This window comes from Peromyscus maniculatus, chromosome 12 (assembly GCF_049852395.1).
Source record: "Peromyscus maniculatus bairdii isolate BWxNUB_F1_BW_parent chromosome 12, HU_Pman_BW_mat_3.1, whole genome shotgun sequence".
Classification (NCBI taxonomy): Eukaryota; Metazoa; Chordata; class Mammalia; order Rodentia; family Cricetidae; genus Peromyscus; species Peromyscus maniculatus.
This window is the reverse complement of record NC_134863.1, coordinates 13344092-13361399: the sequence shown is the minus strand read 5'-3', so window position 1 is coordinate 13361399 and position 17308 is coordinate 13344092. Positions and strand designations below refer to the sequence as shown.

Genomic DNA, 17308 nt, shown 5'->3' with positions numbered 1-17308 from the left:
CAATTAGAATTAATCTACAACACTGGGTTTCTTTGCTAATCCCTGGGCTACTTTCAGAGGCATCATACAGGTAGCCCATGTGATCTTTGGCCCTAGACATGAATTTCTCGCAGGCAACTAGATTAGCTCTCGCCACACTTGCTTTGCTCACCCAGTGAGGATGACCTCTCAGTGGGCACCCAATCCCACAGTGTCTAGGACCTGTTGAGGGTACACGGGACCCTTCAAGGAAGGGCTTTGGTCTGGTGGGCCATATTCAAAGCCTGAAGCCACCGAAGCAGGTCCCCTCAGTCATGTGGCAGGGGGAGGGCCCTTGTCACTTTTATCTAAGGACTGGAGATCTGGAGGGCACCCCAGGGAACAAGCCTAGCCTCTGAAGGAGCACCATTGAAATTTGCTATCTTAGGCTCCCCAGCTACCCAGTGAGGTTCTGAGGTGTCTCTGGAGGAACTTTGCCTATGTTGGCCTCCAGGACCCGAGTATACTACAAGGGGATGTTCAGGGATGATATACTCCTCTTGGAGACATCCACACCTCCTGTCTTAGGTGTTAGAAGTATTCTGGGGGAGTGCTTTTAAGCCCATCTGTATCTGTGGATAGATACTATCAAAATATCAAATGTGCCTTCAAGGTAAGAGATCTGGGTACTAGAAAGATGGCTCAGCAGCCAAGTGTGCTTGCTACTCTTACGGAGAACTAAGTAGCTCCACAGGATGGGTTACAACTGTCTATCACAACACCCTGGAGGGGTGACTCCAGTGGGCATGCTCAGAGACATAGAAATAAAAACAAAAAACACATTTATATACGATTATAGGCATTATATTTTTATTGGTACTAGCTTTTCATCCCCCCCTCCTCCCCCTCCTCCTCCTCTTCTTTCTCCTCCTCTGCCTCTTCCCCTGCTGCCTCCAACTCTACCACCTCCTCCTCCTCTTCTTCCTCTGCCTCCCCTGCTTCCGCCTTAGGCGCCGCCGCCTCCTCCTCCTCCTCTGTTTCCGCCTCCTCATCTGTTGCCGCCTCCTCCTCCACTGGGAACTCCTCCACCGGCTCCTCCACCACCACCTCTTCCTCCTCCTCCTCCTCCTCCTCATTCGTATCTTCATTTGAAGATTTAGGTGGGGCTTGGTATAGTACATTTATTTCTAGGGATAGAGTAGGAATAAGTTCAAAATAGGGAAGGAGTCATGGCACAAAGTGTAGCATGAATCTTAACTGGTCTTATTAATAAAATCAAACCTGTGAGCCAGGTATTGGGGTGAAGCTGGAAGATCAGAGATACATAACAGGCCACAGCTAACCTCACCTGGCCAACTTCTCAGCTGATCTTGTTTCCTCAGACTGGAAGCCTCTGTGTCCTCATATCCCAATGACTCTTAGCTGAACTGTGCTGTTCAAAACCTAAAAGCTTACCCTGCCAAATGCTTAACCAGCCAAACACTGCTAGTTTCTGGTCCTCATGCCTTATATACCTTTCTGCTTTCTACCATCACTCCCTGGGATTAGAGGCTTGCTTTCTGGGATTAAAGGCATGAGTCACTATGCCTGGCTATATTCTTGAACACATGGATTTCTGCCTCTGGAATGCTAGGATTAAAGGCGTGTGCTACCACTGCCTATCCTAAGTATCTAGTGGCTTTTCTGTTCTCTGACCCCAGATAAGTTTATTAGGGTACACAATATTTTGGGGAACACAATACCCCACAACAAAGCTCTGGGACACTGCTGGGTATTTCTTGCAGGGACCAGGTTGGCCATCCTAGGTGAGTGACTGCTCCCACATGTGCCACCATCCATGCTACCAACATTGTTGGGGACAATTTTCTATTGGCTGCTGTTCTGTTGTTTGTAACTTTTGGATGTTCCCCTTGGGTCTCCTTTCACTTCAGAAACAAAGCTTTGCTTGCTAACTGTGTTGTGCTTAGCATCCCTGTTCCCACTCTGTTCAGCTCCCTGCTTTCCCCAGCTAGGCAAGAACAGCACTTCACCTCTTTTCCACAAGTAATGGTGTGACCAGATGACCTGGTAAGACTCAATTGTGTCTAGCTGGGCATGTCCCTAAGCAATGTCCCATTGTATACACTTCCTATTGGGATTTTGGCTCTCCCATAAACTCTGTAAAGGACTCAGGTGAGGCCACATTTCAAGGGAAGGGGAAGACAACTTGGTACACTTATGCATAAAACAGGAATGAATCCAGGGATCCAGGATGGATTAGGTTAGGTCCGATCAGGTGGGCCAGTCAACTCGGTATGCAGAATCAAGAACAAGGCAGCAGGGACACACTTTCATGGATTACTGGGCATAACGTGCAGAGCCGCCATTCCACTCAGGAAATAGGGAGGAGGGTGGAGAAGGCTCTAGGTAAGGGACAGAAGAGTGGTCAAATGATGTGGCCGGTGAAGTGGGCTCCTTCATCGCTGTGGACACATTGATTAGAAAGAGTCGTCCCTGAGTTTACACAAGCAGAATCAATCCATCAGAAGTAGAAGGGTAGAGGGCAGGCAGACATACTTTGCAATGAAGAAAGACCCTCACCTTACTGCAGGGGTTCCATAAAAGACCTTTGGGGAATATAATCTCCTTTGATTCATACTCTAGACCCGTGGAGACAGGTGAGAACTATACTAAGCATGAAGCCGTATCAGTTTCAGACAGCTTAGAGGACAGAACACACTGGAAGATATGGCAAGGTGATCTGATGAGATGGCAGGAAACTGAGGTTCAGACACACAGAGGATAAGTCAGAGAGGACTCAAGAGATAAAATACAAGTGGCCATGCACTTTAATTCCTGGGATTTTGTACATCCATGATGAACTAGTAATATCTGGAAAGGAGGCCTTATCTGGACCACAGAGTCCCAGATCCATGCTCAAGTACTAGGTCAGAAGCTCCAAGATAGGTGTCAATGTGTCCTTTGACTCATTTGCCCTACAGGTCAGTCTAGTGTGAGGAGCACAGGCTGGAAATGAGCTCACACACAGGCTTCCTTCTGTCCCTGTCCCCACTGACACCATGTCCACATGACAGAGTAGACCCAGAATGCAATGTTGTTACCTACCTGGAGCTATAGGACTTGACTCCTTTCCCAACTCCCTGAGTTGCAGTTCAGGAGCATCACCTGGAAGAAAGCAACAGAGTGGCTCATTCTGCCTACAGAAGATACAGCCACATCAGCTCACACCAGATCAGCCTCAGCTTCCCACTGGTTCCTTGACATCTTAGGTTATGGAAGGTGCTTCAGTGAGGCCAGTATACTCACTCTGCCACCCACCCATAAGATTGTCTTTTATATAAAGACTGAATGGGGGCTGGAGAGGTGGCTCAGAGGTTAAGAGCACTGGCTGCTCTTCTAGAGGTCCTGAGTTCAATTCCAAATAACCACATGGTGGCTCGCAATCATCTATAATGAGATCTGGTGCCCTCTTCTAGCACACAGGCATACATGCAGGTAAAACACTGTATATATAATAAATAAATAAATAAACAAACAAATGAATAAATAGAAGTAGGCACTTCAAGATTTTAAGGAAAAAGAAGACTGAATGGAAACATGGAGGTACTGTTATAAGTCCTGCAGGACCAGCCAGAAGAGGATTCACTTCTGCATTATTGGGCCCACACTACAAGACCTTTGTACTCAGGTTCATGTCATTGACTACCGACAGTTGTGAGCCACTGACAGTTTCTTCTATCACAACTCACCAATCAAAAGTGAGCACCAGATATACACATATTTCCAGACTACATCAGAATACACACAATTTCCGAGGAACGCTACTGATTACAACTGATGGCTAGGAGCGTTGTCGGGGACAGAGGCAGGAAGGATGGGTGTTCCGGTGAAGACCATACTTTTATTTCTAAGTTTGTTTCATCTGCATTGCCTGCATATGAATGCTTGTATATCACATGCATACAATGCCAGGCAAGATCAGAAGAGGGCATGAGATACCCTGGAACTGAGTTACAGATAGTTGTGAGCAGCTCTATGGGTGCTGGAGCTCAAATCTGGTCCTCTGGTAGAACAGATAATGCTCTTAATCATACCAACTCCCATTGACAGTGGGGTTTGGTATGTTTGCTTCTACCTCTCTTTACCATTATGCCTGGATGGAGTAGTATTTAAATCTCCAGGCAAATTTACATCTCACTGATACCTTTCATACTGCCTTAGCCTGCCAAGCAGAAGGTACAACCTTACTGTTTCCTGGATCCTCTCCTATCAACTCCAACAGGGCATGCTGTTACTTACTAGGAAAGCTTTCTTTACTACTGATATTCTGATGCTCTTCAACATCTGTGTCCCCCACTTGGGCTATATCTGCAAGAACATCAGGACATAGTGTACCAGGTAAAGCCACACCAGCTCACACAAAGTTGACCCAGGTTCTTCTTGGGATTTTCCACAGAGCCTCTATGGCAGAACCATTTAATCATTTAACTTTCAACTCTCCTTTCCAACAGGAATCCTGATTCAGGCTTCTTAGGAATGAAACACTAAGGTATTTCCTGAACAAGAGAGAGATTTCAGATACTTACGATTTCCAAACACAACAGATGTGATCTGCAACTATGAAAAAGAAAGCATTGTTAAGATTGGGCTATACTGTATCCTTCACAATGGTCTGGTTTTCTCTGGATGACTTAGAGACCGGTGGAAATAGAGCTCTACTGGTGCTGCATATGACACCAGTAGAGACGGAAAGAGCCTTCCTTCCTGGCACTGTACCTCCCAAGTCCACTAACATTGCAAGCAAATCCTTACTAGAACAGGGAAAGGAGTTTCTGAGGGAACTCCTTCTATGTTTCAATTTTAATGAATATGGTGATGTCAACGATACCAGAGAGCTGGAGACCCTGAACTCCACAAAGGAAACTGTCTTTCAAAAAGTAACACACATGGAACCCAAATAGAGCTGTATTTCTACAGAAGACACACAAAGGTATGCTTACCATTTGTCTGGATTCTGGTACACTAATAGCACCAGATAAATCTAGGAGAAAACAGAGTAACTGTGAGGATGTTGGCAACTAATGATTATAAAACACTCAGGGAATATTTTCAATGTGCACACGTGTGTATGGAGATAGCTTGGGCTGCTGCTGGGCCATCCTCCAGTGTAGAAGGATGTTCCAGAAAAGAAAAAATAAAACAGATCAATATGAGACCTAGGTTCCTTGTTCCTCAATTAAAGCCACTTTAAACAATATAAAATAAATCTAGCTGGTTCACACTTTGTGGCATATACTTATTGCTTTTTTTTTTTTTTTTTTTTTTGGAGCTGAGGACCGAACCTGGGGCCTTGTACTTGCTAGGCAAGTGCTCTACCACTGAGCTAAATCCCCAACCCTTATAATCCCAGCATTCAGGAGGTAGTGGAAGGAGGACCAGGCCTCAGCTTCAACCATAGAGCAAGATAGAGGCAGCCTGTGATAAATGTGTCCCTGTCTCAAAATAAAAATAATAACACTAAAGCTGCATAATTTCTAACTGTATTCTAAATATTTATCCTATACTTGCAGGTCAGTGTAGCTTTTACCATCCAACAGAACAATTTCTCTTTGCAACAGAATGAAATCATAACAGAAAACTACAACAAATAAAAATGCAGAGATCAGGTGACTGTGGGGGGCCTGGCCTGAACCTTCCATCTAGAACATTAGTGCTGCAACCAAAACTGTGGAGAGTGGGAGAAAAAAATCCTCTTCCCCTGGGAACAGCCCAGTTGGTTTTCCAACAACAACTGGTCAGCTCTGAAATCTCATAATACAGATAACATTGTATGGAAAGAGTGGATTATATCTATATATTTAGGAATATATCACACACACACACACACACACACACTCACACACACTCACAAATGCACTCTCTCTCTCTCTCTCTCTCTCTCTCTCTCTCTCACACACACACACACACACACACATGTAACTACAATCTACAGTTGGAGGGAAGGAGGCCAGAGGTCATAAATTCGAGGAAGAAAGGGGGTGACGCATGGGGATGGTCAGAGGGAGGAAAGAGGAAAATGATATAATTTAATTTCAAAAAACAAAAAGTTTCAAAGCACAGTATGTGTGATTGTTAACACTTGCTATGTGTCACCAACAGGTGTTTCTCAGAACTGCACAGGCTGCTCAACTGATCTGCTTTGGTTACTGACAAGCTGGGTTGGAAAATCTTATTGCTCATAGTGCTATTAGAAAGTGTACTATAATATTTCAGTTGTTTTTTTTTTTGTGTGTGTGTGTGTTTGTTTTGTTTTGGGACAGCTTCTAAGACATGAGTCCAAAATCTACAGAAGTAAGTCGCCTTGTCCTACATGATTGCTTTAAACTCCAAAGGTCTGTGTGAAATGACCGGACACAGCAGGGAGTCTTTGGATTTTTCACACAAGTGACTTCAAGCATCTGTGGATGTGGTCTAGTTTAATATGCAGTTAACATGACATGGAGGCAATTTGTCATGGACAGGCAGCATCTCTGAACCACATGGTAAACCCTCAGCCCTGCTGACAATGCTCTCAAAATTTTCTTAAATGAATTTAAGGCTCAACCACGGAAGCAAGAGCAATGGATTGCCCAGATGGATTCATGTTTTAACTTTCTGCTTTTGACTTTGATCAGAGATTCTTCATTTTTGTTCTGAAGCAGGGGTTATAACAATCCCCAAGCACAAATGTCATGAAGACTAGATGAACTAATAAAGTATAAAGTTCATTTAAAGTATGAATGGGAGCATAAACTATGTCCTCCATAGACCATTACCCATGCAGGGAAACAAGACATTGAAGCACCTGAAACCCTAATATTCTTTATGCACACAGCCTCATGGAAATCTATGCAGAAACCTGGCTGTCAAGGGCATCTAGAACACCCTTAAAAAGTCGTGTTGACTGTTTTGCTCTCTCCAGAAACAGCAAGTTGGGTGGCCTTTCAAAGAGAAGACAGTAAGGGACACCCTACCTATCTTAACATTTACATTCTTCCTCACCAAGGAGTTAAACAATACTTACCGCTTTGGTCTTCTTCCCAGGCTCCCTGAAATTATAGAAACAAAGACATTTTGAGGGTAACATCATGGGGCATACAGGCACATGTCTTTCTCTTTTTTTTAATTAAGATTTTTTTCATTCATTTTACACACCAATCAAAGATCCTCTTCTTCCCTCCTTCCATGCCCCCAGCCTCCCCTCCCAATCCACCCCTCACTTCCTCCCACAAGAAGGCAAGTCCTCCCATGTGGAGGCACATTCAGTAGAGGCAAGTCCAAGTCCTTCCCCCCTGCCTCAAGGCTGCACGAGGTATCCCGTCATAGGTAGTGGGCTCCACAAAGCCTGCTCATGCACCAGAGATGGTAACTTGTTATGTACACACTCATAAGTGGATACTAGATATAAAGCAAAGAGTAATCAGGCAACAACCCACAACCCCAGAGAAGCTAACTAACAGGGAAGACCCAAAGAGGGACACATGAACTGCCCTGGGAAGGGGAAACAAATGAGATCTCCATGAGTAAACTGGGTATGAGGAGTGGGCAATGGAGGTTAGGGGATAGGGGATGAGAACATAAGGGAATGGGATGGTTGAACTGGAACAGGGAGGGGGAAAGCAATGAAAGAGATACCATGATAGAGAGAGACATCGTGGGGATAGAGAAAAACCAGGTGCTAGGGAAGTTCCCAGGCATCCCCAAGGATGACCCCAGCCTGGACTACTAGCAATAGTAGAGAGGGTGCCTGAACTGAACTGGCTTGCCCCAGAGATCAGACCGGTGAATACCCTGTCATCACAGAACTTTTCTCCAACTAATGGAAGCAGATGCAGAGATCCACAGCCAATCACTAGACCGAGCTCCAGGAGTCCAGTCAAAGAGAGAGAAGAGGATTCTATGAGCAAGTGCATCAGGATCATGATGTGGAAACACGCAGGGACAACCAAACAAACAAGAGGGAATTCATGAAAGTTGGATCAATGGCTGTGGTGCCTACATGGGACTGGACTAGGTCCTCTGCATGGTGAGACAGTTGTGTAGCCTTTATTTCACTGCCAACATTAATGGCTGGCAAAACAAAGATATATCTGTGACAAACCTATGATATTTTTCAGAATGATGTATCTCTAACCCTCCTTCAGTCACCAACCACAAAATAATCTAAAGAAGAAGCATTGTTTTCCAGAGGGACAGGTGATAGCATATATTCTGTACCCTGACTGTGCCATTCACAAATGCTCTTTCTCATAAGGTGTCCATCGGCAAGGAACTATTCTACTATTCCAGAAAACACAGCATAGTATATATACATACTGTCATATTTTAATAGGCAAACTCAAATAAAATAGGAAAGTCAGACAGCAACATTTCTATTTCAGTCATAGAAAGTCCACCTTACCTCAGTAGAATGGTCGATTTCTTCCTCTTTAGAAAATAACTGTTTAATATCAGGGGCATCTTTAGTATCTAGGAAGAGAGAGTGACTGTTCATCACTGGTGCTGTGGGCCATGGCTTCCTTAGAGAACAGTGCTTAGCTTACACAACAGGCTTATATGTATGGCTATGCTCTCGAGGCTAGACCGAGGGGCTGCTGGAGCATCCTCATTGAAAGCACTGAGTCAACGAGAAGCAGGGAAAAAATGGAAAATGGAACACTTGCAGTGTGCTGATGGGAACAGAAGACAATAAAAGTCTTCCAAGGGTACAAGCTTCCCATTACTCCTATCAATCACTTGAAGACCAGACGGATGGTCTTCTAAAACTAAGAAACAATGTGAGTTTTAATTTATGCTAAGTTGCCATCTAGTACACACTTTCCAGGGTACCAAAAGGAATATGGTTTATGGAGTGGTATTGGTGAACACGAGAAAATAAAGACCATGATAACGTGTCCCCTCTGCAGCACATCTGGGTACCTCAGAATGCTGGAAACAAAACAAGGCTCACAGCAATCCAGAAGCTAATTCAATGAACCACTGAATTAGCATTTTAACCTCTAGTGGCACCATGCTCCACTCCCTAGTTCAGTGCATGAACCATAAAGGGGCAGTCACATCCCAGGGAAAGGAAAACCTTAAATGCTGTTGTGTTGGAGCAGCACAGCTTTTCTCTGGAATAGATACTATTTTTAGAGTAGGCTAATAGAGCAATGTAATTTTTCTCTTTGGAGTAGAAAGCACTTTCCCAAGTCATCTGCTAAAAGCATTGGCAGACCATATTTTTCCAGTGGTTTCCTGTGGTAATAGGTATATTCTGGGGCAAACATTCCATAAAATGAAATCACAATAAAACGAGTATCATGGAGATAATTTACACACTTCCTACATTCTTTTGGTTAATCTAAGATTCACACAAATGGAGGACAATGTACACACACACACACACACACACACACACACACACACACACACACACACGGTTCTGAACAATCAAGACATGAGGCTTTATTTCTTTTCCCATTGACACTGAAGTTCTGTTCACATAGGAAGGTTAAACTAAGAATTCTGTACCCTCCAGTGTATTGAAGCTCTCCCCCACAGACCAGTAGAATCCCATGACAAAGACAGGATACTTGCTGGTTGTATGCAGTTAAAACTCACTCCAATCACTAATTCACTATTACAGAAAACCCCCAGAAACACACGAGGAAGAGAATAATCATTGTAAACAATTCATTCACAAAGTCACTAAAGAAACTGAAGATTTAAAACACACAGGAGCAATAATCAACTTCAAGGTAGTAAAACCATTTTATAGCAATGTCTGATTAACAACAAAAACCATAAGGTATTTTTGAAAACATGAAATATGTAGTAATGTGCTACTAAAACTCAAAGTTTCTAGTTGGTAGCTTTAAAAGGACATTATCATAATATTCATCTGATTGTAGTGTGAAATTTAAGATTTAGATACTAACTTGGAGAACCTATAGAGTTCAGGAGACTAGAAAGGGAACATTAATTGGTAAGGAGGAAGGAAGATAGTAAGGGGGTCATGGGGGAGCACAGGTGACATGAAGGGAAAAGGGGGAGTAAAGGGAGGGAGGTCTGAGTGGGGAAAGGGATGGCAGAACAGAACAAAGGAGGGACAGCACGGAGGATGTTTGAAAAGGCTAAATGGAAGATCATAAGATTAAATAGACACACAAATAGTCAAACAAAAATGTATAATTGGGATTGCTCCAAACAGGGAATTATGCCAGATGCCATGGCTTGCCATGTAAACATTTGACAGCCTGGAAAGATGGCTGAGGTAAAGGTCATCTGTCTTTTTCAGAGGACATGGTTGTGATTCTTTGATAGGTTGTATATATTTTATGGAATTATAAAATGGATCATTTGCTTCCGAAAGAGGAAAAGCACAGGAACCTCCCATTTTCCTCGTACTTACAGATCTCTTTCCTGCTCTCTCGCACTCCCAAGCACAGGGTGTGACATGGCCACTACTGGGACCCTTTCCCATTGAACCTGGCCAAGAAGGCTGTTACATATTTCAAATTTCACTTGTACTTTGGGGACTCTTCAGATCTAATCCATCTGTGTCACCCACATGTGGATTAATGTGGGGCGTTTACCCACCACCCCCACAGCTTGCTAGAGTTTTCTTGAGTGCGATCAGCAGGAAATATTAGATAGAAGGATTTATAGCGGAGAATCTTGCGGAGATAAACAGATAGAAAATAAAGGATAGCCTCGAGAGGGCCTGGAACCTATTTCAACGGGCCCCGACTGTCTCTTGCCCAGGGTTTTTATAGAGACGCCAAGGGGTGGAGCAAAAGACCTCCTCCCCCAGCACAGCCAAGTGCAGACCATCTCAGACACCTGCACTCAGGCCCGTGGTCCTGATCATCCTCTATTCGGACCTGCTGGGTAAAGCCACGAGGAACCCCAGAACGGGCTCCCACAGATTAAGTAGCAGATAGGGTTACTCACCTGTTTCTGCCCATATCAGGTGAAGCTACATCAACTTATACATGTGCCCCAGCTTTCCTCTAGTTCATAGTATTCAGCGAGAGCCAAAGTGACTTTTATTTTTATTTAATTTTTTAAATACCTCTTAAAATTCTATGGTTGTATTTCTAGGGATGAGATAGATACACTGATATATTTCAGATAGTGAAAGTTCTGGTAAATCTGTTCAGTTTTACCTATGGCACAGAGGATAACTGACTACTACATATAATGGAAGCAAAGCCTCAATATGTACAGTACCTTCCTCTTGGGTTTGTATTATTTCATCAGATGCGCTACCACTGCCTGGAACAGCAACTGGAGTAGCTGGAGGTTCCTCCGTAACTTGAGGGATGATAATTTTTTTCCTACAAAATCTTCTAAAGAATGAAGTAACTGAAAATGTAGTCACAACAGGGAGAGTTATGTTAGTTTACGGCAGAAAACCAGAAAACTAATCATGGCTGTGTGTTTGTAAATATGGTCTAATTTCCTGTTCCAGCTAGTCATCAGTGTCAAGAGTGTTGCTTGTGGAAGATCACATTTTGTGATTAAGCAGTATACAGACAATATAGGTACTGTCTGCATTTACGTGGCTGGTGCAATACAAAAGGAGCAGGACTGAATGTGTTGTATGGGTTTGGTGCCAGATGGCAGCCCTTCCTTCTGACAATCGCATGAATACACTGTTGTTCATACGATTCCTCTTTCTTCCATGCTTTTCTCCAAACACTGGAAGTTTCAGAAGGACTTCTCATGATACTTTCTAGTCTAAAAGAGAACTACAAATGGTAAATCATAAGGAAAGGCACATGTACAGCAGAAATACTCCAATGATGTTTGTTAAATATCAGAGGAATTCAGCTAGAAGCTAGTGACTGAATTTAGAGTGATCCATTGCATCCAGCATGGGAAGTGTGGCTGTTGTTGACTTTCATTCTTTATTCACCTGTGGTCCTTGTAGCTCACAGAGAACATACGGTATTAATAGCCTTACATGACTGAGAAGTAAACAACTGTGTGCACTCCCGACTTTTCACCGTTAGGACCACATTAGTTACACCCCTGTCACTGTGACCAAACCCCTGACAGGAGCAGCCTGAGAGAGAGAGATATTCTTTACCTTCCAATCCCTGACTCAAAACTGGAGTCACTGGAGGGCACTGGCTTAGTACAAATATGTGACTCTTCTCTTGCATCTTCAACCTGTCATATCCCTCCCACTGACTAATTGTGACTGCCAGGGAACCCCACTGAGAGATTATAGATTCGAGCATATTCCTTAGAAATACTCAGAGTCCAAATCATTCTACATCATGTTATTGCACGATGGTTTGACAAAAATGAAACTTCCCTTCAATTGGCCAAGCCTTCCTTGATGTCTTCAACATGACCAGGTAAGGAAAGCAGTCTGGCATTTGGGTGGTAAGTATGCACATGGCTTTCTAGATGACAAATATCCTCAGCCACTGTATGGACAACCCAGATAAATGTAGCTAGAAGGGCAGGGTCTGTATTAGCACCAAGTGTGCACCACACCTGCTCTGCTCGACTCATCAAAGTCCAGTTTCTACACACTCTTCTACCCACAGACTCTACGGGGCAATTGAGTCAAGCTCATCCCCTAACCATTATTTTAAACTTCTAGAAATACCTCTAATGCAAGATCAGGCTGAAAATCCCTATGTATAAAAGGATGAGTTTCAATTTATGGTTCTCCTCACTCTAGCTCTGAAGAATTGGGTTTACAGAAGTGTGCCACAATGGGCACATATTATACAGTCATTGGGATCAAATCCAGGATTGTGCACATGCTAGAAGCACACTAAACCGAACTGGTCTTTACATTCCTGCCCATTGACCCTCTTTGACAAATCTGACTGTGAGGTTACTCTAACACAGCCAGCATCTTCAGAATGATGATACCCAGCCATGCTCTGCCTGTGTAACTCACTGCTGCTTATATCATTCCACTGAGTGCTCAGACACAGCAGGCAGCAGGGAGACTGACTGCCAGTAATAGAAGTAATACTGGAACACAAACTCGAGCTCACCTTTAAAGATGTATAGATAGCCAAAAGAATGATCCAGTGCAGCTCAAGAATGAAGGGATGACTGGAGGTCTTAGTGGACATTGCCTATAAATTGTGTGGCTCTTTGGGCTCATGTTAATGTTGTCTAATCTGTTAAGCTTTTACAATAGTTCTTACTGGAATGAGCCATCTCTTCCATAAATCCAGTTATCACACACATCCGACCTATTTTTCAGTGCAGTCTCTCCTATAGTCAAATGCTCTGATCTGACCAAACATATGGACTTTCTATGGTGGTATTTTATTTGTACTGAAATGTGATTTAATTGTATGTTAATAAATAAAGTTGCCTGGGGTCTGAGCTATTAGAGCCATAAAAAGAGCGTGGCGGTGGTGGCACATGCCTTTAATCCCAGCACTTGGTAGGCAGAGCTAGGTAAGTCTCTGTATGTTCAGGGATACAGCCAGCATTGGAGACACACGCCTTTAAGACCTGGAGGGCTGTACTTACAGGCAGTGACGAGGCAGTCACGTGTTTGGGTTTACAACCAATGAGAAGGCAGAACAGAAAGACTATATCAAGACAAACACACAGGAAGTAGGTCTCTTTCAGAGAGGTAGGACCACCACAGGAGGAAGGGTAAGGTTTTAGCTCTGAGCTCTGACCTCTTGGCTTTCTCTTTTACATTGGTTCTGTGTTTCTTATTTAATAAGACGGTTGGTTACATCTACAAATTTCCATCTATCATACTTATGAGTGTCTGCAGGCAGCTAAAGAGTACTGCCTGGCTTTCTGCCCACTTGGTGCTCATCATTGTCTGCTGTTTACCTAGGGCTGGGTTATTGCAGGCAGATGCTGGGAAGATGGGCCTCTCACATAGGTATCCCTGAGCCCTTGACAAAATAAAAAGTACTTCCTGAGCTCTACCACTGGAAAGACTGATGACCTATCCATACACTTTGAGCTATCATTCTCCAGAGAAATGCACAAAAAAAAAACCAAAACAAAACCAAGTCTATCACACATCTGTACGGTGAGCTTTGAACACTTTTTTTTTAAAGGTAAAATGTGTATCTTGCTTTTTGAATTGACAAATTTGTCACTGGAAAGTGGACTCTGTCATAGGGATAACTGTATTGGGAAAAAAATCTATTTAGACCCTGCCTGGTACACAAAATGCCAAAATAACTAGAGGCATCAGAACTGAAAGCAGTGACTGTAGACACATTGGTAAGACTCGTTACTTAGGGCATTGCCTTTTCCCTGCTTAAATTCCCAAGTTTCACTCCCAATAGGAGTCTTATATCACATTGGTGTGCCAGAGAAAAGACAGCCAGCATTTAAACAATTCTAAAATGTGTTTGAGAGATTCCGTAATACATACAACAATTAAATTTCCTCTTCTCCACCTGTAATTGAAAGGAAAGAAAACACTTTGAGGTTCAGGTCATACAGAGTCTTTTTGCATAGCTCTTTGGTTCACCCTATGACACAGCATAGTGTAAAGCAGGATAGGAAAAAGATATTAAAAAAAAGACTGTATTCATACATTATGTGATGATGTCACAGAAAACCAGGGCTACGTACTTTGTGACAAAAACTAATACATCACACACTAATGCTGACTCAAAGTGAGAGCAGAGCACCTCTTCTGTTTGGCCTTCACTGAGGGCTCCCTAAGCTACATCCCAGCATGGCAGACCAACTTAACAACCTGCCCTGGGAGATTAATTCCTTCTAAGAGGGGGCCTCCAATTATTTGCACGAGTGCACATGTTTTAAATGTATTATACCCTAAATATTCAAATATTGGATGCATGAAGCTTCCCACCATATTGAGACTTTTGGGGAACAACACAAATTCCATCTAGATGACAGGATGGGAAAACAAATAGGAGAGGCCCCTTAAGGAAAAACACACATCTTAATAGATGATATGCCTGTTAACTTCTGAGTCAATATTACACACATTTATCTAAAGAGGAGCCTTTTTTCTCCAGAAGAAAAGCCCCCCTCATACAGACTGTGACACTTGACACGGGAAGATTTGATTCAGTCTGGACCAAGATGGTACAATTCCACTTTGTCCTCTTCCTAAATTAACTCTCTAATACCCATGATGCCCTGCTCAGTTTCATTGTTCAATGGGATATGCACTGAAACATAAGATCACTAGAATAACCTTTCTATCTTAGAGAAAAGAAAGGCCCACTTACCTTCTCCACCTTTATTTCTGTCTCTTCAGGTAGCACTAAAGGGGACAGAAAGTGACTGTCAGCTCATGGTCTTGCTTCCTACTTATGCAGCATCCTTACTTGATGTGACTAAAAGTGCATAGACTTAGTACATGTGACTAGACCTACTGAACAGGATTGTTGGGCAGCTGCTGAACTGTCTTCCCTTGAAGGGAAATTAAAACAGAAAAAGGCCTGGAGAGATATGAGTAACAGAATTGTATTTCCAGACAGTGGGGGACCTAAAGCAACATAAAATAATCTATCAGATTGAAGATTAAATACAAATCTTCACAGGTATTCTCTTTGGAGTGACCACTGGTATGCTTCAGTTTGCATGTAGAGGTCAGAAGACAAATTGTGGGATCCCAAATTGTAGATGCATAAGATAACCCCCACACCTAAGGCTCAGGGAACATTTTGGTAGAGGATTGGAAAGACTATAAGAACCAGAGGGACAGGACATATGCTGCTAGATAGTGTCTTCTAGACATGGCAGGGATGATATAGCCCATGAAATCTCAACACAGTTCCCCAAATAGGACCTGCATCATGACAGCCCCTACTGATATGGCACCCTAGACCAGGAGCTACAGAGAGGTTGCAGAGAGATGAATTTTCTCCAGAGGTAAGTCTCCTCATAAGTTATCTAATCCTGAACTAACTGCACTAAACATACAAGAGCACACATAGGTATATATAAGAGCAACATTAAATGAACTCCTCTGTTTATGTAAGTATAGTAGTTATCAGAGAAGAACTCATATATTTGAAGGGGGGACATGGGATGAGATGGATTGAGGAGAAGGTGGGATAGAATGATGTAAACACAGTAGTCACATTAAATTCTCAAAGAATTAAAAATGTAAATTATAACAATCCTGGTCTTTCACTTTTGTCTTCCTTCCTTCAATCAAGGTTTTTCATTGAAGCTAAACTGAGACTAATAGTCATCAGGACCCAGAATCATCCTTCTCTGGCCCTGAATATGCTGGGGTTACGGGTGTGCATAGAATTGTCTGAACTTTTTTATATGTGCACTGGAGATTAAATCATGCTGAGTGAGGTAACCCAGACTCAGAAAGAAAACATGATATGTACTCACTTATAGGAGGATACTAGATGTAAAACAAAGATGACTAGACTGCTACTCACAATTCCAGGGAGGCTACCTAGAAAACAGGACCCCAAGAAAAACATAGGGATCACTCAATGACAGAGAAATGGACGAGATCTACATGAACAACCTGGACGTGAGTGGGGGTAATGAAGGGCAAGGGTGGAGGGAAAGAGAGCTTAGGGGAACAGGAGATCCCAGATAGATCAAGAACAGAGAGAGAGAACAAGGAATAAAAGACCATGATAAATGAAGACCACATGAGAATAGGAAGAAGCAAAGTGCTAGAGAGGCCCACAGAAATCCACAAAGATACCCCCACAATAGACTACTGCCAATGGTCGAGAGACAGCCGGAACTGACCTACTCTGGTGATAGAATGGCCAAACACCCTAACTATCATGCTAGAAACCTCATCCAATGACTGAGGGAACCAGATGCAGAGATCCTCGGCCAGGCCCCGGGTGGAGCTCCAGGAGTCCAATTGGCAAGAAAGAGGAGGGTTTGTATGAGCGAGAATTGTTGAGACCAAGGTTGGAAAAAGCACAGGGACAAATAGCCAAATGAAGGGAAACACAAGAACTATGAACCAATACCTGAGGAGACCCCAACTGGATCAGGCCCTCTGGATAAGTGAGACAGTTGATTAGCTTGATCTGTTTGGGAGGCATCCAGGCAGTGGGACCGGGACCTGCCCTCAGTGCATATGCTGGCAGTTTGGAACCTGGGGCTTATACAGGGACACTTGGCTCATCCTGGGAGGAGGTGACTGGACCTGCCTGGACTGAATCTACCAAGTTGAACTCAATTCTCAGGGGAGTCTTTGCCATGGAGGAGATGGGAATGGGGGGGGGGCTGGGAGGAAGGCAGGGGGAGGGCAGGAGGGGGGGAGAACAAGGGAATCCATGGGTATATGTAAAATTAAATTAAATTATAAAATAAAAATTTAAAAAATTAAAAACAAAACAGGGTA

General features: G+C 43.3%; 1 protein-coding gene across 1 annotated transcript in view; it reads right to left on the bottom strand.

The window, feature by feature from the left end:
- Positions 1 to 800: 800 nt before the first annotated feature.
- LOC143268224 (uncharacterized) overlaps positions 801 to 17308 on the bottom strand; it is a 72581-nt gene continuing 56073 nt past the window's right edge. Inside the window, exons 17-25 of the mRNA XM_076549370.1 lie at positions 15201 to 15235; positions 14369 to 14393; positions 11212 to 11346; positions 8399 to 8466; positions 7022 to 7046; positions 4959 to 4999; positions 4545 to 4575; positions 3064 to 3123; positions 801 to 1145 (exon numbers count right to left, since the gene is read on the bottom strand). Of these exons, the coding sequence (XP_076405485.1) occupies positions 838 to 1145; positions 3064 to 3123; positions 4545 to 4575; positions 4959 to 4999; positions 7022 to 7046; positions 8399 to 8466; positions 11212 to 11346; positions 14369 to 14393; positions 15201 to 15235 (728 nt within the window). The 3' untranslated portion in view covers positions 801 to 837. The remainder of the gene's footprint in view (positions 1146 to 3063; positions 3124 to 4544; positions 4576 to 4958; positions 5000 to 7021; positions 7047 to 8398; positions 8467 to 11211; positions 11347 to 14368; positions 14394 to 15200; positions 15236 to 17308) is intronic.